At 36.0% G+C, this 18,266-nt stretch overlaps 1 protein-coding gene across 1 annotated transcript; it reads right to left on the bottom strand.

Moving 5' to 3' along the window:
* Positions 1-2,010: 2,010 nt before the first annotated feature.
* SARS1 (Serine--tRNA ligase, cytoplasmic) lies at positions 2,011-13,056 on the bottom strand. The gene is made up of 11 exons (XM_035729791.2): positions 12,888-13,056; positions 12,785-12,855; positions 12,665-12,751; positions 12,476-12,634; positions 10,653-10,793; positions 9,592-9,747; positions 8,318-8,563; positions 7,499-7,588; positions 6,565-6,762; positions 5,852-5,981; positions 2,011-2,561 (listed from the first exon to the last, which is right to left on the bottom strand). The coding sequence occupies exons 1-11, from the start codon at positions 13,021-13,023 to the stop codon at positions 2,116-2,118; spliced, it is 1,860 nt and encodes a 619-aa protein (XP_035585276.2). The 5' UTR covers positions 13,024-13,056; the 3' UTR covers positions 2,011-2,115.
* Positions 13,057-18,266: the final 5,210 nt, after the last annotated feature.

Raw genomic sequence — 18,266 nt, 5'->3', positions numbered from 1 at the left:
TGCAAGTTGAGCTATGGGAATTTTTAGAGATTTCAGTCAATTCTATCAGTCTGTTTTCAAAATATTCGGGGACTCAATCTCAGAAATTTACAATAAAAAAAATCAACTAAAACCTGAAAGGAATTGAAAAAATTCTAAACCGGTGTAGAAACAGAAAGAAATACTAAGTAACTGATGGTTTATTTTGATAATGGCTTTGGAGATGTCTTTCTGCGATTATCCCGACCGCAGCTGCTACCTTGACGCGGTGGTCGGGCTTGCCTATCGTGATGACCCAACCGAGCTATATTGGCTGGAACATATGTTCCTGTAGGTTCTACCATACCAGGCAGGTCGATTGGTGAACGGTAAGACTAAAAGCAGCAACTCAAGGTCTGAGGGCGAAGTCGCACTGCTGACTGTAGAGAGGTGTGACAGCAGTAAGGTGTTTCCCTCGGACAACCAGCGTGACAGCGATGCTGCCTTCTCACAAGGAAGGAAGTGGTTAGAAATGATTGACCCTGAAAATGTCACATCTCACGGATTTCCGTCTCCGGCGGTAAAGCCCTTTGAAGAACGGAGCTAACACGTCAAAAACCTTCCACAAAAAGGCCGTGCGCGACCGCCCTCAAGCAGTTGCCCCCTGGGCTCTGCAGTCACGCTCCCAGATCGTTAAGGTCAACATTAATCCAACTTCCCTTTCAGGTTCCTCAAGAAATACCCTTCCACGGTGTGGGCAGCCGGGAAGTGACATGCCCTCATACCCGTAACAACACACGGCACCAAGTCAGTCACACTCAAATCCTTCCTACACCTCCAAATAAATATCTTATCTCCACGACTAACTCTTCTCACGTCTCTTTATCACCTCGCATCGCTAGGGCAAACGATTCGAGTACGCGGAACGCTATTCCTGGTCTCCTGAAACCACGCTACAAACTTCATGTTGGAGCTTATAACGTCCGAACACTGTGCCAAATAGGACAGCAGGCTTCCTTAGCTAGGACTTCAGAATCTCGCGCCATCAATGTGTGCTGCGTCTCCGAAACACGCATACAGGACCCGAGTAGCGTCGTTCACTTGACATCACCATGTCAAAACAAACAACCAACTCGATTGACACTTCGTGTATCTGAAAGCCCAAATGCTGCTTCTCGTGGACTCGCCGGCGTAGGTATAGCATTGAGTCCTAGGGCAGAACTAGCTCTCTTAGACTGGATCCCAGTAGACAGTCGTTTGTGCGCTGTCCGACTAAACGGAAAAATAAGGACTCGGAAAGATAGGGACACTCGTCGTTGACTCTTCGTCGTCTCTGCCTACTCTCCACTGACTTCAGCTCAGATGATGTAAAAGATGAGTTTTACAGAAAGCTTTCCGACCTTCTCCGAAAAGACAGGCGCTCTGATATACTAACAATGGCTGGTGACTGTAATTCTCAAGTAGGTAAACTAAGCGATAGGGAAAAACACCTGGGTGGATCTTATAGCATCATGGCTCAAAGAACAGATAATGGCGACCGTCTGTTGCAGCTATGCTCAGATAACTGCCTGTTCCTTGCAAATACTAACTTTAAGCATGAAGAAAAACATCTTTTAACATGGTGACCCCCTAATTCGTCCCAATGTTGGACCCAAATAGATCACATCGCTATCAGCCACCGATGGAGGGGCTCGATAGAAGACTGTCGCTCATTCTGGAGCACATGCTTAGATTCAGATCATGCTCTAGTGCGAGCGCGTATTTGCCTGCGTCTTACTGGACGTAGGAAAGACGCTGCAATCACAATTGATTGATCACTGGGTGGTGATCAATGTCATGCTTGTCTAGTCCAAATTCAATCTGTGCTTCAATTATAACGTAAAAAAATGGATCCTAATTTTTCCAGACTTCAGAAGTAATATATGCATAAATATCTTGATAACAGAAATCTAATTTAAAACTTTAACGCAATAACAAACGTGGCTAACTGACATATATGACTGAAAATACCTTGCGCAAACCATGGAACCGACTATTAATGTAATTTTCATGTTTAAATAACACCACAGTCAAAATTTATATTCATATGCAAGTGTGAGTCAATACAACAAATCATTAATATGCAATATTAACTGAGCACCACAATAGAATAAAATTCTAATCCGATTGTTTCTTCTTTGGTTTTTTCTTCCGCTTCTTCTTAGAATCAGCTGGTTCTGGAGTAGTTGATTGTAAACTCACAGACTCATTATCAATTGTATCCTTATTTTCAACTTCAAGGTCATTTTTATCTTCTACAGGATGAACAACAGCACATTTTTTGTCACGGATATCTTTGTCAACGTGATTATTTGTGGTGACTAGACTTAGTGTATTCAACGTGTCTTCAATTCGTTTTTGAACTTCAGATATTTGAGAAATAGCACTGACGAGACCAGATTCTGTAGCACCAGTTAAATTACTTATTTTTTCATTTAGCTCATTGAACGATGTTTCATCGTGAAATTTTGTATTGGATGAATTGTGAATTGTCTCTGGCACATCATAAATGCTGACAGGTATTTTATCCTCATGTCCTTTGAACGGTATAAATTTCTGATATTCTAATACGATAAGTTAAATAAAAAGTATGCGAATAAATCATATGAATGAGACAAAAATAATTAATTTACAATAATTACAACTGTCAGTGAATCAACACTAAATAAAGAAAATAAGTATTCACAATATGCACGTATAATAATATTAACTAAGATGTTCTGATCTGAAAAGAAATACAACGCTAACGATAAACGAATAATATGCTTTATAGCGCATTTAGCCATGTATAGACACCAGATAACGAGTATTGCAGCTTCAAGGGGCGAAATACAAAAGTGAAAAGCTGTATTAATGGTCTATCTAGAACTTCGTAATTCTAAGTTTCTCAAAAACATTCTATCAGTCAATGTTTTATTGCTTAAGCAGCTTATTGGCAAAAAAGTTTGAACTTTGAATTATACAGACAAATACGATTGTTCGGACTACGATACCGACGGACAGTGACCTAGAAGAAATATAACAATACATGAATTAGATTATCAGACAATCAACTATACCTAATGAGATCCATTGTATGATTAGTATGCAGTATTCAGTAGCATTAGTAAGATTTACTGGTCACAAACAAGTACGAAAATGCCATAGCGTTCTATAATGAGCAGCTTACTCAATATACATAATTTAGATTTCGATTTGAAAGTAATTTTTATCGTGAACAGACAGTAAGTTGAGAAGCACTGGATAGTTGTTTTACTAAAGTTTAACACTTGTCAGTAGTGAGCATTAGGGATTCTAATCGAGGTCGATCCTGGATCAACACATATTACCCAACAGGCCAGGTGCTATTAGATTACTAAGTCTCGAATCAATTGGTGCATATTCAGGGGATGTGTCTTATTTCATATTATTGTGTTATTTATCATTATTATTACTAAGATTAATTTGTCTGCTTTTTTATATCACACCTAATTAATTGTACATTACTTGCCACCTTTTATCAAGTCTGTAGCTAGACTTTTACAATTCTTACAATACTGTTTTACGCGTACTAATAATCTTACCATTTCTATTCTTAGAGTAGCAGAATCACAACTTTGGTTCGCTAGGCTTGAGTATTATTTTATGCACAATCGTGAAACTTGACAATAAGACGAGTTCTATCACTAGTCCACACTTACTGATGTGTGGGAGAGAATGATAATGATTGGTTGTTTGCTTGGTCAGAATTGTAGATGGTCTGATAGGCGTTAAATGAGTTATATATTCTCCTATCCTTATTATTATTGATTGTTGTTGGATTGTGTCGGGTTGTTGACGATTTTTGGTGCGGAAATATATTTTTACGTTCTAGTCAGGTTAATCACGTGTTCATGATCTGAGTCGTGTTGAATTCCTTAGCATAAACACTGGGAGCGAATCTAGTGTAGATATCCGTCTAAGGCAAATTGACGTTTCATTCGCAAAGACGAAATGAACTCGAGCGTTATAACACTTACCAGATGAAGCATCTGAACGGATGCAAGATTCGGTACTCATACTATAAATGAAAACGTCATATGATGACTTGAAACAGACAGTCATAAGAGCGGTATCTAAGACGTTATCGACCAACTAATTATCCAGGTACGAATAGGAGGCAGAAAGTCATCGTAGCAAAGTAATCACAAATGAAGTTTGCTGGGAAGTACGAAAGCAGATGGTAGTTTATTCGATAGATTATGGTTATATGAATTGCCGCAAATTATACAGCAGACTCTAGATTTCAGTGACAGCGACACTGACAAGCTAGCAAGAATACCCGATAGAACACACAAAAGATGATATTAAACGATCCACCATGTACGTAACATGACTTTAACTGACAAAGTCGACGGACTAAAGAGGAGAACAGAATTGTTATACGATGGAATATATGCTTTGAGAATGAGAGTAAGGTTACTAGTATGTTTATTGTGTAATAAGTAACGGTTTCATGCGATTGTTACGATAGTTAATACTGATATATTGTCACAGTATTTATGAAGCAAAATTGTTAGGATGTGCAGAAAAATATACCAATAACTATCATGTTAAGTCTAATGGTGTCCTTGAACTTTAAATGGACATTTCCTATTGGTCGATGTTTACTTCACTTGTTAAATATTGTACAAATATTGTTTTCTATTCTATGGTACGACGTGGTTTGTTTGATTGGTATATAAACAGAGTATGTCTGAAATATAATGATTCATAACTCAGAGGATGAGACTTGTGTTCTGGACTCAACTGGCTGGGCTAGACAGCGAAGCAGGGCCAATCGGGACTCTAGGTCGTCCTTACGTGTTTTTCGTGTCATTGAATCGATCGATAAATACGCTTCACTCTAATCTGCAGTCACACGTTACAACAAAAATATGTAATAATACACTAATTAAATACAGATAGCGATCCGCCCTGATGGTGAGTAGGTATGGTTGCAAATTAGTGACAAACAAATTATTTTGTAGGCGGTTTCGTCGTAGGCTGTGGCAAGTTCATACGTTGGCTCACCACTAGTTAATCAGTGTTATACGACTCTGGTTATAAAACCCGAAGTAATAACTAGTTTTACTTTACCACGAGACGTTCGAAAGCAGATACGAAATCAGATCGAAGTTACTTCATTGAAAACGTAACAGCTCAACAGCCAAACGTAAATCAACCAAACCATGCAACAGGAGAGAATATACATAAGAACGAATATGTGTATATGTATGAACCACGAAATATTGATGGGTTACATTTACAAGCAATAAGAAAGTAAATAATAGACACTTCCAAATGCACAAACACATGAGAATATATGATTAAATGTGAGTAAAATGATTGATGGAGAGATGATAATATTTAATTATTGACTGAAATAACTTGATAAAATTAACGGCATAAACTGGCTAATTACATCATCATCTCACTTCATACATACACAATATCGCAATAATTCGGATGAATGAAAACCTCCATGTATTTAATAGTCTATTAAAAATACTAATGTTCAGTAAGAAGTGATAATATTTTAAGACTATGAACACTAAGTGGAGGGTTAATGGTTTAAGTAACCAACTTTCAACTATTTAAAACAAAATTTCAGAGTACTTCGACTCCAGTACTCTGGCGGTAACACCAACACTCAGAAAATGCGACTTAAAACCTAATACATAAGTGGACAGTTTAGTTACTGAGTTGAACGAATTAAATCTTACAAACAGTGAAGAAAACACATTATGAAACCATCATGCATAACGTATAATCATAAGCATAGAATGAATTTTTAAAAAAATGGATTATAGCCCACTGAAAAGTATTTTCATTAATAACAAAAAAGTACACTAACTTTTGGGCATAAATGATTTTAGAACATCAGGTACAATAATCCCATGTTCTGTTTGATAATTCTCTAGAATCGCACAAATAACTCGAGTGGTTGCACACATCGTTGCATTGAGCATATGTACATATTCAACCTAGGTCATTGTAGACAACAGGTAGTCCATGAATAAAACAATAATGAGAACTTTCAAACAAGTATGATAATCATTTTAAAAAAAGACTCTTGATCCAAGCAATAATTTAAGATAATTATAATGATTTAAGTAAAAGTTGCATTATGCTGTTATCTTTTGAAAGTTGAACAAACAGTAAAATGTGAAAATTCACAAAAACACAATCAACTTGATCGAGTTCATACTCCAATTGTATCCCCTAATGTTTACATGATTTATCTAATTTAGGTGCTTTTCGACGGTATATTGAGATATTACTTTTCATACTTAGACAATAATAATAAAATGAATAATAATAATTTACCAGCTAAATACAAGTATGTACTTTAATTGAGCAATTCACTTGCCTCAAAAAAGTTCACATATGTGCGAAGATAAGTGACAGACTGAATGAAATATTACAAAACTTAAATTCATTATGACGACAACTACAATTGGCTGATTTTGCTACAGACATAATCATCACAAAATGCATCGATAATAATACTAAACCAGGTAAACACTACATTAAGCAACCTGAAGAACACAAAAAAATACCACTTACACTTTTATTCATTTTTTTTGTTTGACCGAAACGAATTGCTAACCGACGAGATTGATAGTCCAAACAATTACTACAAGATACAAGTTCCCTAAAAGCTCCAGACCCAGGGAACCAACCTTCTAAATCATACTTCATTGATGCAGCATTGTTTAGTTCACCCGACACAATGGAAACAACACGATAAGGCAATTTCAGAGCCTGTAAACAAGAAAAAGAAAACTTTATTGACAGATTTGAATCTTTTGAAGAATATATAGAATCACCGTGTAAATTAAAATGTATTCATTTGTTGCTTGATTTGTTTCATTTTTGACAATAAGAGCCGGTAACTCAGATAAAAAATTTTAATCAGTAAATATTTGATATATCACAAACATCATACTTTATTTAAATAATTTATTACGCTTGCCCCATTAAAGTTCATTAACCAAATCACATTCTTAGTTTACGATAGAAATAAATGGTTATTTCACATCCATTTACTTGATATCATAACTTCGAACGACTGATTTTAAGAGGAATAAACAGGAACTCAATGAAATGTTTTAAAATTATGAACTTTAGTCAAATTATCTTAAACAGTTTTTATATTCGCTGCGAAGGATGAAAGCTAGTCAAAAAAAATTTTCGGAATAAGCAAACAATGTACTCAACTTTACAGATTAGACAACAAAAGTGAAGTTAAATTCTTTATAATTTCCACTAAATAATTCATAAGTCATGAGATAAAATGTCTACTCGGTTTAACCAATTTGGAATGTTTACAAGAGTTTACCTTCCGACTTTATTCCATGAGTAGAAAAGATTAAGGTTAGAACAATAAACTCTGAACAAAAGTTACCAGAAGCTGATGTCGATTTCCGAGAGTAGGGAGAGTAAATGAATGTAACATAACACTAATGATAATCTATTATTTATAGAACAGTAAACTAACCTGGTGAAATGCTTCAGCGTTACAAATCATATGATCAAACATCTCCCATGACAGATTATCGTGCGGACTAGTAATGCAAAACTGTTCAACCTACCATTTGAAAAAAAACAAGTATTTACAAAGTAAATTAAGTAAACCAGAGTTGTCAACTAATTCTTACCACGTGGCATAAAATAAAGAGTCTATGCTATTTATATATAATGTCTACTACTTAGAAAATAAAACAATTTCTTGGTCAATCATATGCACTTATCATCAGATTTTTGGTTGGCACAACGTAACCTTTTCATTTGTGACTTGATTGGTATACTATACCGAATATAATGACACTACTAGTCTTTCTTAAAACTCAATAAAAATTCCACTTCATAAACAATCTGTAAGATTAGTCTTATAGTACTAGAAATTAAAATCTGAAAATGGTCGTTCAACGTTAATCAGTCAATTTTGCACGGTTATGAATGCCATATTCTAGTGACATCGAGTAAATTTGTAATAATCAATCAATTATAATTGGTATTGAAGAAGATTTGTAGCTCACGTGGATTAATTCGAGGTTTTCTGCACTTCAGAAGAATGGAAGTATTTCTGAGAAGTAGGTAGTAATAGTCAGTAAATTTAACGTTACAAGTAAATGGTTGAAAGATAACAGAAATAAATTTACAGTTATACGACACTAGTAAATGTCGTTTAACTTGGCTGACAGTATGTAAACTTGCAACCGAAAATTAATTCTTGAACAATCAATTTCAACGCTAAATAATATTCTAAGTGAATTAACCGCAATAAAATGACTATATTCAAACACAATCAACATACTTTTTCGAACTGATGAACACGAAATATTCCACGAGTATCACGACCATGACTACCAACTTCTTGTCTGAAACAAGTCGAGATCCCTGCATACTTAATCGGTAATTGATCAATGGGTAACCACTCATCTTGATGAAATGCAGCGATTGGTTGTTCGGATGTTGCAATCAAATATTTCTCTTCCTCTTCATTTTCATTTGCTTGTAATTCGTGATTGATTGTGGCAGTGAGTTCGCGACGGCCAGTAACCTGGAGAAGTGAAAATAAGTGTAAATTCAGTTAGATCTAATAATTAAATATACGGAAAAATAACCACATTTAATATATGCAGGATGGGATAGCAAATACAGTAAATCCATTTCAACTAAACCATGTGGCTTAATAGCTCGATGGCATGTGTCCAAATCACTAAGCCACTAAATTAAATTCACATGGCAAATAACTGACAGTGTAGTACCTTTGAAATATAATCCAGACTTCATCATACTGCTAAATACTAATATTTGATGGAGACAAAACTCACATGACCAAGGACCATCAAGATGAACTGGAAAAATGGAAATGTATGATTTAAATGCGTTATCATGTTTCATCATCAATTATTATACTTGATATTTCTACATACCCATATCACTTGGTGATGTGAGCATTAACTCATAAATTCAATACCCATGGAATGATATTACGGGATTACAGCATGAAGCGAAGACCTAAGAAAAACAACTGATATTTTTAATGAATTAATAGTAGTTGATTCTGGGATTATAATAGTGTCAATACAATTTAGCAATCAAGTATCGGTTATTATAGTGGACGTTAAGCCATAAACACTGTTAGTGTAGAACCTATCAATAGTATCAGGCTATGCAAACAAAAGTAGGTGGGGCTAGACTTGAAAGCGTAACCTAACGGCTGAAGTACGAGTCATTTAATCACTAATCTACTGTCAAAAGACAGCTCGCAACAGTTTATAATCTGATTAGACTATTGAACATAACTCTTAGGTATCATATAAAGCTTTCTTATAGAGCTAAGAATGACTAACAAATGGAATTAGCTGTATAAAATTCAGAAAACTACAATAAATTATTGTGAAAAACTAGACGATTTTATCTATGCATTGACTTTTAATGGGTTTTAATAAAAAATTGAGAATGATTCATTGCACTTAGTGAACGCAACTAAAACTATGGATTAGACAAATGAAAGTTAACGTATTTTCATTCTGTTAGACACAACAACAAAGATTCACATTACGGTGCAATCTGGAGACTTACTTTGTATAACTCTTCGTCAAATTGACTTAATTGAGCAACTGCTCGCATAACCTCCTTGCGCATAAAAAATGGAGTGTACAGTGGCGTATAACCACGTTCATCTAGCATTTGTAGAGCTAAGTTTATGATTGCTTGTTCCAGGAAAACAAGCGGGCCCTGTAAAAAGAGCAGCATAAAAGTTGATATTTTTTTATGTAAACATAAAGTAATCACTAAAAAAGTCAGTATAAATCCGGGTAAAAAAGGTGAAGTTAAATATCTTGTAAGATGAAAGACTATGGGAAAATAGGAGTAAAACAAAAATAATCACAACGCCATTGTAAGCTGTGAAACCCTCTGTTTTCATAATACTTCTAATTTAATTTGTGTTAAGGAAAACATTTGGTAGACGTCTTATTTTTGTGATTTTATTTTGAAAAATTTGGATTTCTCATTTTCGCGCCAAAAGCACCCATTTTCACCTCTATATTGTATTTCCTACTTTGAAGGACCTTAAATGTTATTGGTTCATGCCCTCTTTTAATGTGCTATTTTGTGACGTTTCGCAAGGACATTTTTATGCTGTATATATACGCTTAAGGTGTGTGGTTGTTGTTGCTCGTGCTTCTGGCTGCTTGTGGAATATAACTTTCCTGAATCTGAAGTTTAAAAACTAAAAACGACAAAGGTATAATTTTAAAAACTAGTCTTCACTATGGAATAAAGCACAACCAATGAGGAAATCGACTCTAAGGTCAAAAATAAAATTCAATATTTGGCGCCTATTTATTTTTGTTTGTGTATCTTTGAGTACTAATTTTGAGTGAAAAAAACTCGGAACACTCACAAATTTGTATATGGTAATTTTATATAGTTCAACAACTCGTCCAAATTTTGGGATTATGTGAGTTATTAGATAACCATATGAGACTGGTGTAAACAACAACAACTAAGAATAGATGACTTATTAGTAAGACATTTCAGGTAGAAAAACACCCGACAGGTTAAAACCAATTAGTGCGGTATCAATAACGTGCAACTCAATGCTAGCAAGATTTAGAAAATCGCATATACGTACTAACCTTTAGGAAATATCCACGACCTCCAGCTACTGTACTTCCACGTTCACCGTCAAAACCATCTACCATCGTCACTAAATCGACATGAGATAAAGGTTTTCGAAAATCGCTTTTTCCGAAAGTTCGAATAACCAAATTGTCTTCCTAGTTAAACGAATATATGCATAAAACAAATATTTCAAATGAGCGTCGAATGAACCACTAGTAGTGAAAAATACCATCAACCACGTACATTTACACAATATCGTAACGAGGCAATAATTGTGCAGTTAAGCTGATAGAGCCAGTTCTTCATAGACCGAGCACAAATGTGCAATAGATCAATTTAACACACCTCACGTCAGTACGGGAGAACATATAAAGGTAAAATTAAAAGGGATAGATATAGAAATAGTATACATGAAAGCGAAGAATCAAATGTAAAGAAAGTGCTTCAAAATGAAAAGTGGATAGAGAGAATGAATATTGAGACCCACGACATAAGGAAAGGGTTTATGAATACTACTGCACTATGATACCGATTTCGGGCAGTGCCCCGTAAGGTCTTCAGCTAATGAACGGAATTTATTTGCGAACGCAACCTTTACCAAATACAATATGCTCAACATCAACATTGCTCACTAGGTGGTTGCATGAAACGCGAGTAACGCTTCATAGATATCTGTGGTCAGAAACCTTCAACCTGTGCACAACTTCTATTTTCAAAGATAATGTTTGGCAGCAACAAAGTAAAACATAGTCGACTACGTCGAAGGTAACGAATAAAACAAGACGGCAATAAAAACGTGTAGAGATAATTTGATATGAAATAATCATATTCGTGAAAAAATAAGTGTAGTTCTTATAACATTCATAGTTCGTATTTAAGTAGAGGGGATGATGTTGATGCTATTGGGATCAATCAACTACTTGAGATTACTGGATAGTTTATACAAACTAATTAGAAAAGTGAACTTAATAGAGTAAAAGGACTAAAATGTATTACCAAGTTTCTAATTACATCATTGCTAAAGGATTCTCGGAATAAGACTAGTCCGAAAGAAATATATATAATACACACCAGTATACTGGAAATCGTGTGAAGTCAATAAAGCTCCCAGAGACCTATGCTTGATTTCACCGAATAATTCTCACGGAAACCTTTTCAACTTGCGTAGGAACTACCGTATAACCACATATTGTCATATTTACTTTCGAGTAGCCATTTAAGTGCTTCATATCTTAACAATATGAATTGCCGACACTATATCAGTATCATGAATTGTGAAACAACAATGACTATATATGAAAGCCTTTTACCAATCACTGATTGTCACGCACTATCTTTCTAGCAATTCGGACAAAAAATGTGTACGTTTTATATGGTAAATTGAGGGATAACAACAATAAACCAATGGAAAAATGTACAGCCATGCCAAGTCCTACGCTATTGATGACCAACTGACTTAAGCAACGTTGAAATACTACGCAATACTATCAATTCAATACCAGACGACTGGTATTACAGCTCGAAATCAAACCTTTGGAGATAGAATATGTTAAATTATGATTTGTTAGGTATGGATTATATCTAAACCATAAATAAACACATTAGGATTGGCACACTAACTTTAGTTCTTATCACATAAAACATGGGACTGGCAAATGGATATTAAATTTTTGTTTTGAGTGGGCTAGCAACGAAAATTTAGATTAAACGCCCTCAATTACGGACATTATCAAGGTCTCAACACTGCCATACTGGAAAGGAGCATGGAAAAGTACTTTTAAACACTATCAGAAAAAGACTAACATTTTTCGAACAATCGCATCCCAGTAAAACATACCTCATTGTTGCTTATCGGTACATCTGGGTGTAGGAGATTACCAATCTCATACAATTGCTGCTGTCTTACAGACTCGAACTCAGTTACAATAGCCGCATTTCTCTTTATTTCTTCATCAATGAGACAGGACAACGACTTTAACTGTGCCACACTCAAGGACTAGAACATAGTGACGAGCAACAGTCCTACCTGTAAATCAGCTTCCACAAGTGAGTCGAGGCGATCGAACACAACATCAAACAAATTAGACTCAAAATCCGGACTGTCTTTGTTTTCCTAAAAGTCAGAATCACAGCAGTCAGAATTTACTTTAATCTTCCTAGCAATGGCTTTGCTGCAGAAGTTTTTCACTTTATTTAAGTGATCAGCTCTGAAACGTGCTACGAAGTTTGAGTAACCATTTACAGTCTACCTTTCCGCCAATTCTCATCTGCCTCTAGTACCAAATCGACACGTTTGGTACCTCTAAATCTCTTTATTTCATTGGAACGAATAACTTCAGGATCACCTCCTTTATCGACTCTGAAAAGATCCAAGTCTAACACCATGACGGTAACGTTAAACACTAAAGCACCGCTTCTAGATCCCAAGGTCGGGAAATCATTTTAAAATCACTCATATTACTTTTCTTAATCCTTGCATTTTAAAAATACACAGTTCATTTTATTCATAAAGGTGTTAAATGATGAGGCTGACACCATTTCCCAGCCTTCAGGTGTTTGATCGCCATGTGAAGAGGGAAACTGACACAATTTGGTCTGCCTAGGTTTTAAAAATTTTAAGTGATTTTGGAAGTAATAAGAGTAGACGAATGTGACATTTTTTCACTCAAACGGTTATTCAGCACGCAAAACCTTAATTTAAGACCACGTTGCATTCTGTGATAAGGAAAATGCTCTCAACGTTTCAGACACAGTACACGGAATATAGGGAGGTCTGTGGAGATATGCCTGACAAGCTTATTTCGTAAATAGTTTTTGATGTTATTTGTATTTATTTTGTTTTTCCCATCATGTACTCTTCGAATAAGCTTATCGATATAGATTGTCCCACAGTGAATCCCCTCAATTAATCACAGTCAGATGATAATATTTTAAGTTCAGTCAATGCTATTTCCGAATTCAGACTACCAACATACAGTGCTAACAACCCCAGGATTTGGTTCGCACAAGCAGAAGCTTTATTTTTAGCGGGACGCATACGCTCCCAGGCGACCAAATATGCCTATGTTGTCGGTGCACTGCCCATTGAAATAGCTACGGAAGTCGGTGACTTGATCGATTATGTGCCAGAAACTGATCCTTATGACAAGATTAAAGCTGTATTAATCCAGCGTACATCACTTTCTGACGAGAAACGATTACAGCAACTACTCATATCATGTGAACTTGCGGACAAGAGACCGTCACAGTTGCTACGACACATGAAACAGTTAGCGGTTCCCTACAAATTAGACGAAGCCTTACTTAAACAAATGTGATTCCAACGCCTACCACTTTAACTCTGTTATCATTTTTGAGTTCATATATTGTCTGGTCCACCACAAGTCCAATCAGAAACTTGTTGTCTTCTGCTTAGTCACTGTTAAAATTGTATTTGCTCTGAATGAGATATGAACTAGATGCTTGAACTTAGCACTATATTCAAGGTCTAGCACGTTCTGCCGCGTGACCAAGAAGACAGTAAATTACCCATTTGGTCACTTGGTTTTTATTCGATTGTAATTTATAACTGATGTTCTCAAATGTGACCCATTGAGTTGACTCAACACACTACACGAAAAAAGCAAGTGATCTTGAAGCTCGGATATAATCTCTCATGGTTTGGTTCGCATCCACATCCGCGATGAACCATATTTCCGTTGTAAGAATTATAAAAGGTTAAGATCATGACTTTGATTCTGCTTCCAAAAAACTCAGAATATCGTTTATTCTGGTCCTCTAATCAACGTTTTAGCGAAGAAAGTGCAGTTTCTTTGTTTGTAAGATCGTTAAGTGATCAGATCGGTAGAACCATATTCAGACTGGTATCCTTTTTGATAATTTTTTGAACGCCTCAACCATTTTATTAGGCACTAATCATAAGATTCTGATATTTTAGGTTTTATTACCTACCTGTGTAAAGAACATGGTCATTATTATTGTTTTTCAGAATATAATTATTATATATCTTGGAACTCCAACTTCATTTCTCAGTAGAGAATGAGAGAAAACGGATTTCCTATCCTAAAATCTTGCATTTCGAATGTAATCAGGTTTATTAGTCCTGGACGCTCCATATTCCAATCAATTAGAAAAGTGAAGGAAATGCTTTTAATAACGTCCAAGTTTTTTCAGAAATTTTTCCGTTGACCTTTTGAGCTTGTTTACGACTACATTATTCCCTGCCTTTACTTTTACTCCCTTGTTATCACTCATTTCCTGATTTTTGACATCTCCACCAATAATCTCTGAAATGCAATTATCGGTAATATAATCAAGCAACACTCCGGGTGATAAAAACTATGAGCATCTGATCAATAATACAGACTTAAGTAGATGCTAATGCTGGAATGACTATCTTAATTTGCAATTGTTTCTGTGAATGGATGGAACGTCTACGTCATACCTGAAGTCCGAATAGTCTAATTGCGTCCAACCTGTCTATTGTATTCTGTGCTTCCCCCTCTGATGTGGAGGACTTCATAATCCGTTCAACTACCAGAAGTAAGAGACAGTAAGCAACACTGTCTAACTCCGAAACTCACTTGGAATGCATCAGCCAGCTAGCATATGTCCAGAATTCCGAACTGCAGTATGAATCCCGTGATGTAATGACGATGTTCCCAAATACAACATCGCGTCGAAGACGTTTCTGTGAGAATATTCAACACATGGTATCGAATAACTTCTCACGGTCAAGGACCTTCATGCACAGGGATCAATAGACTTCCAAGATGTAAATCAACAACTATCATGGCAGGGAATGAATGTAATAAATGAACTTTTGCTAAGCGTATTTTACGTAAACTTGTTTCCGACAAAACAGAGCTCCTAACCACACCCAACACATCTTCTGTATCTAAGCTTGAGATTTACAGTTAGGTAGGAAGCCACTACAAACCTATTTTGTAATTAGTTTGTGATATTATTTGCATTTCTTTTGGCAATTCTCATAATTTGTACATTTACTACAAATGATCGTAAAAGTTGTTTAAAATTGCATGGCCTTGAGTATTTTCTCTTCCGTTTTGGATCCTTCATAGCACGACACACTGCTAACCACTCACAAATACACATCTCACGTTCTCAAGTGCCTGTTGTTACGATAACTGAACTCTAAAGATATTTGTTATCTACATTTATAGACCACAGTCATATTTCCATTAAATATCCCACCTGACTATACCGCTGGAATTTCAACAACCTTTATTGGAATTATGAATCACCCAAAATTGTGGATTATCACACCAAATGCAGATGGACACGCAAGAGCCTGTCAATTTAGGTAACGTCCGTAAATTTTCCTTGTGTTTATAAATTATATTTAGCATATTAAAACATTAATTTTTGGACGTAATAATTTTCGTCCACCGCAATTATCCGATGAGCCCGGTGTTTATTCTGTTATATCGTTTATTTTACATGACTCGCTAGTTTATTTCGCATATAATCTACTCTCCTAATAGCCTTAATGACATTGAAGGTCCCCCTGTAAACACCTTACCACGTTACCCAACTGGTCTAACCTCACGGTTCACTCCAGACGACTTAGATCACCGTCCAGACAGAAACCAATTTCGAGGCAGCTTTGATCACCTAAGCAGACCTCAGGAGTCTGTTGGTATCAACAGAAACATGGTACACAGGCACGGCTCTGTACACGAACGAAACAGTTGTCGAGACCTATGAAGAGCAATCCTTGATTTTAGACCTCGGACTCCGACGGCGCTTCTAGTGGTTTTTCGGTTGCCCGAGTCAAACTACTTATGGAGCCGACATTTTCAGTGCTTATGAACTGTTAGTGAGCATGGATGGAAAGAAACTGGTCGACGGAAATACCCGTCTGCATGTGAATGGTACAACTAACACTAACTGAGAAATTCATGGTGTCCGGATGGTAAAGCCAATCAATAAGATTTTCACTGACGTCCTTTCCAAGTATTATTATTATCATCAGCTCTATTCAAAATTATATTTTTGGTACAATATAGAATTCTCAGCGTAAAGTATTTCAACAAGTTTCCGTTTCTTTCTTCTTGGTCGGTCCTGGCGATAAATATTGAGTGATCGCCAGTTAGATGTTAGCAGTTCAGTAAACAAACATCTGAATAATGCGCATTCTTTTCGCTGTATATTGCCAGCAACCACAATGTCTCTTATTGAGTTTTTTGTAACTTTGACAACGAAAGGTTGTACACTTTTCAGAAACGCAGCAGAATGGGTCATGCGATTAATAAACATAATGATATATTAAAACAAACAAAAATCGATAACTCGTTGAAATATCTAGATGGCAGGAACAGGTAGCCCAGATGCTCAAGCAGACCGCCCTTTATGAATGCGTCACCAGAGTTGATCACCAAAATGAATGCACCTTACACCACGTTCATCACATAACAGCCACAGGTCCACCGATTTGTGCCAAGTCGCGAAGACTACCATTAGACAAATTGAAGACCGTGAAGAGGGAGTTCGAACATATGACGCGACTTCGCATCATTCGACAATCAAGTAGCCCATGGGCTTCACCCTTACATATGGTTTTGAAGAAAGATCAGAACTGGCGCCAATATTGATGCTATCGTCATTTAAATAGTTAAACTGCCTCATACAGGTATGCAATCTCTCACCTACATGACTTTTCTTTGAACTTACATGGAAAGCAGTTTTTTTCGAAACTGGACTGCGTATGAGCATACCACCGGATTTCGATGGCACCAAGAGATATTAAAAAAACAGTCATTATCATACCTTTTGGTTTGTTTGAATACTTGAAGATGCCATCCGGACTAAAGAATGCTGCTCAGACTTTCCAGTCATTCATGGACGAGGTTATAAGAGGTTTTTATTTTGTTTTTGTATATATCGACGATGTTTTGATCGTCAAAGTATCCACAGAAGAGTACATACAACATTTACACATCCTTTTTGACCGTTTCGAAAGCTGTTGTGTCGTAATTAACTCTTCAAAGTCCATATTCGGCGTTCCAGCCTTAGAGTTTTTAGGACATCACATCGACTCACAAGGCATCAAACCACTACACGAAAATGTAGAAGCTACTATCAATTACACAGAGTCGAATTCATTAAGATCAATACGTTGATTTCTTGGTATGTGCAATGTTTGCCGTTGTTTCTTACCTAATCGCTCAGCAACATTAGAATCTGTAACAGATCTTTTGAAATAAGATAACAAAGGAACAAACTAAAAAGAGACAAATTCCTCATTTGACCTCCAGATGCTTTTGATAAAGTAAAGTCTATGATATCAAATACTTTTATGTCGCATCACTTAAAGTCTGCCTCTACAGCACACCTTATTCTCTGCACTGATGCGTCTCAGGAAGCTTAAGGGGCAGTATTACAACAATGAGTATACGACATTATGACACCTATAGCATTCTTCTCCAAATGACTATCGCCAGCTCAAGAACGTTACGGTACCTTTTGACGTGAATCACTGGCTATTTATTTAGCGGTAAAGCATTCACCTTCTTGTTACAAGGACGTGAATTAACTATAATAACCGACCATAAATCCTTATTTTTTTAATCGTCTAGAGATCCCCATCATATTAAAAGACTAATATT

Source organism: Schistosoma haematobium, chromosome 4 (assembly GCF_000699445.3).
Source record: "Schistosoma haematobium chromosome 4, whole genome shotgun sequence".
Classification (NCBI taxonomy): Eukaryota; Metazoa; Platyhelminthes; class Trematoda; order Strigeidida; family Schistosomatidae; genus Schistosoma; species Schistosoma haematobium.
Note: the sequence above shows the minus strand (reverse complement) of the source record. Positions and strands in the feature narration are given on the sequence as shown.

Bases quoted from the DNA above. Each gene is read 5' to 3' on its own strand.
- SARS1 (XM_035729791.2), bottom strand. From the start codon at position 13,023: ATGGTGTTAGACTTGGATCTTTTCAGAGTCGATAAAGGAGGTGATCCT. The intron at 10,794-12,475 runs GTATGTTTTACT...TCGTTTAACTAG, and splicing joins TACCGATAAGCAACAATGAG to GAAGACAATTTGGTTATTCG. The intron at 9,748-10,652 runs GTTAGTACGTAT...CTCTTTTTACAG, and splicing joins GTCGTGGATATTTCCTAAAG to GGCCCGCTTGTTTTCCTGGA.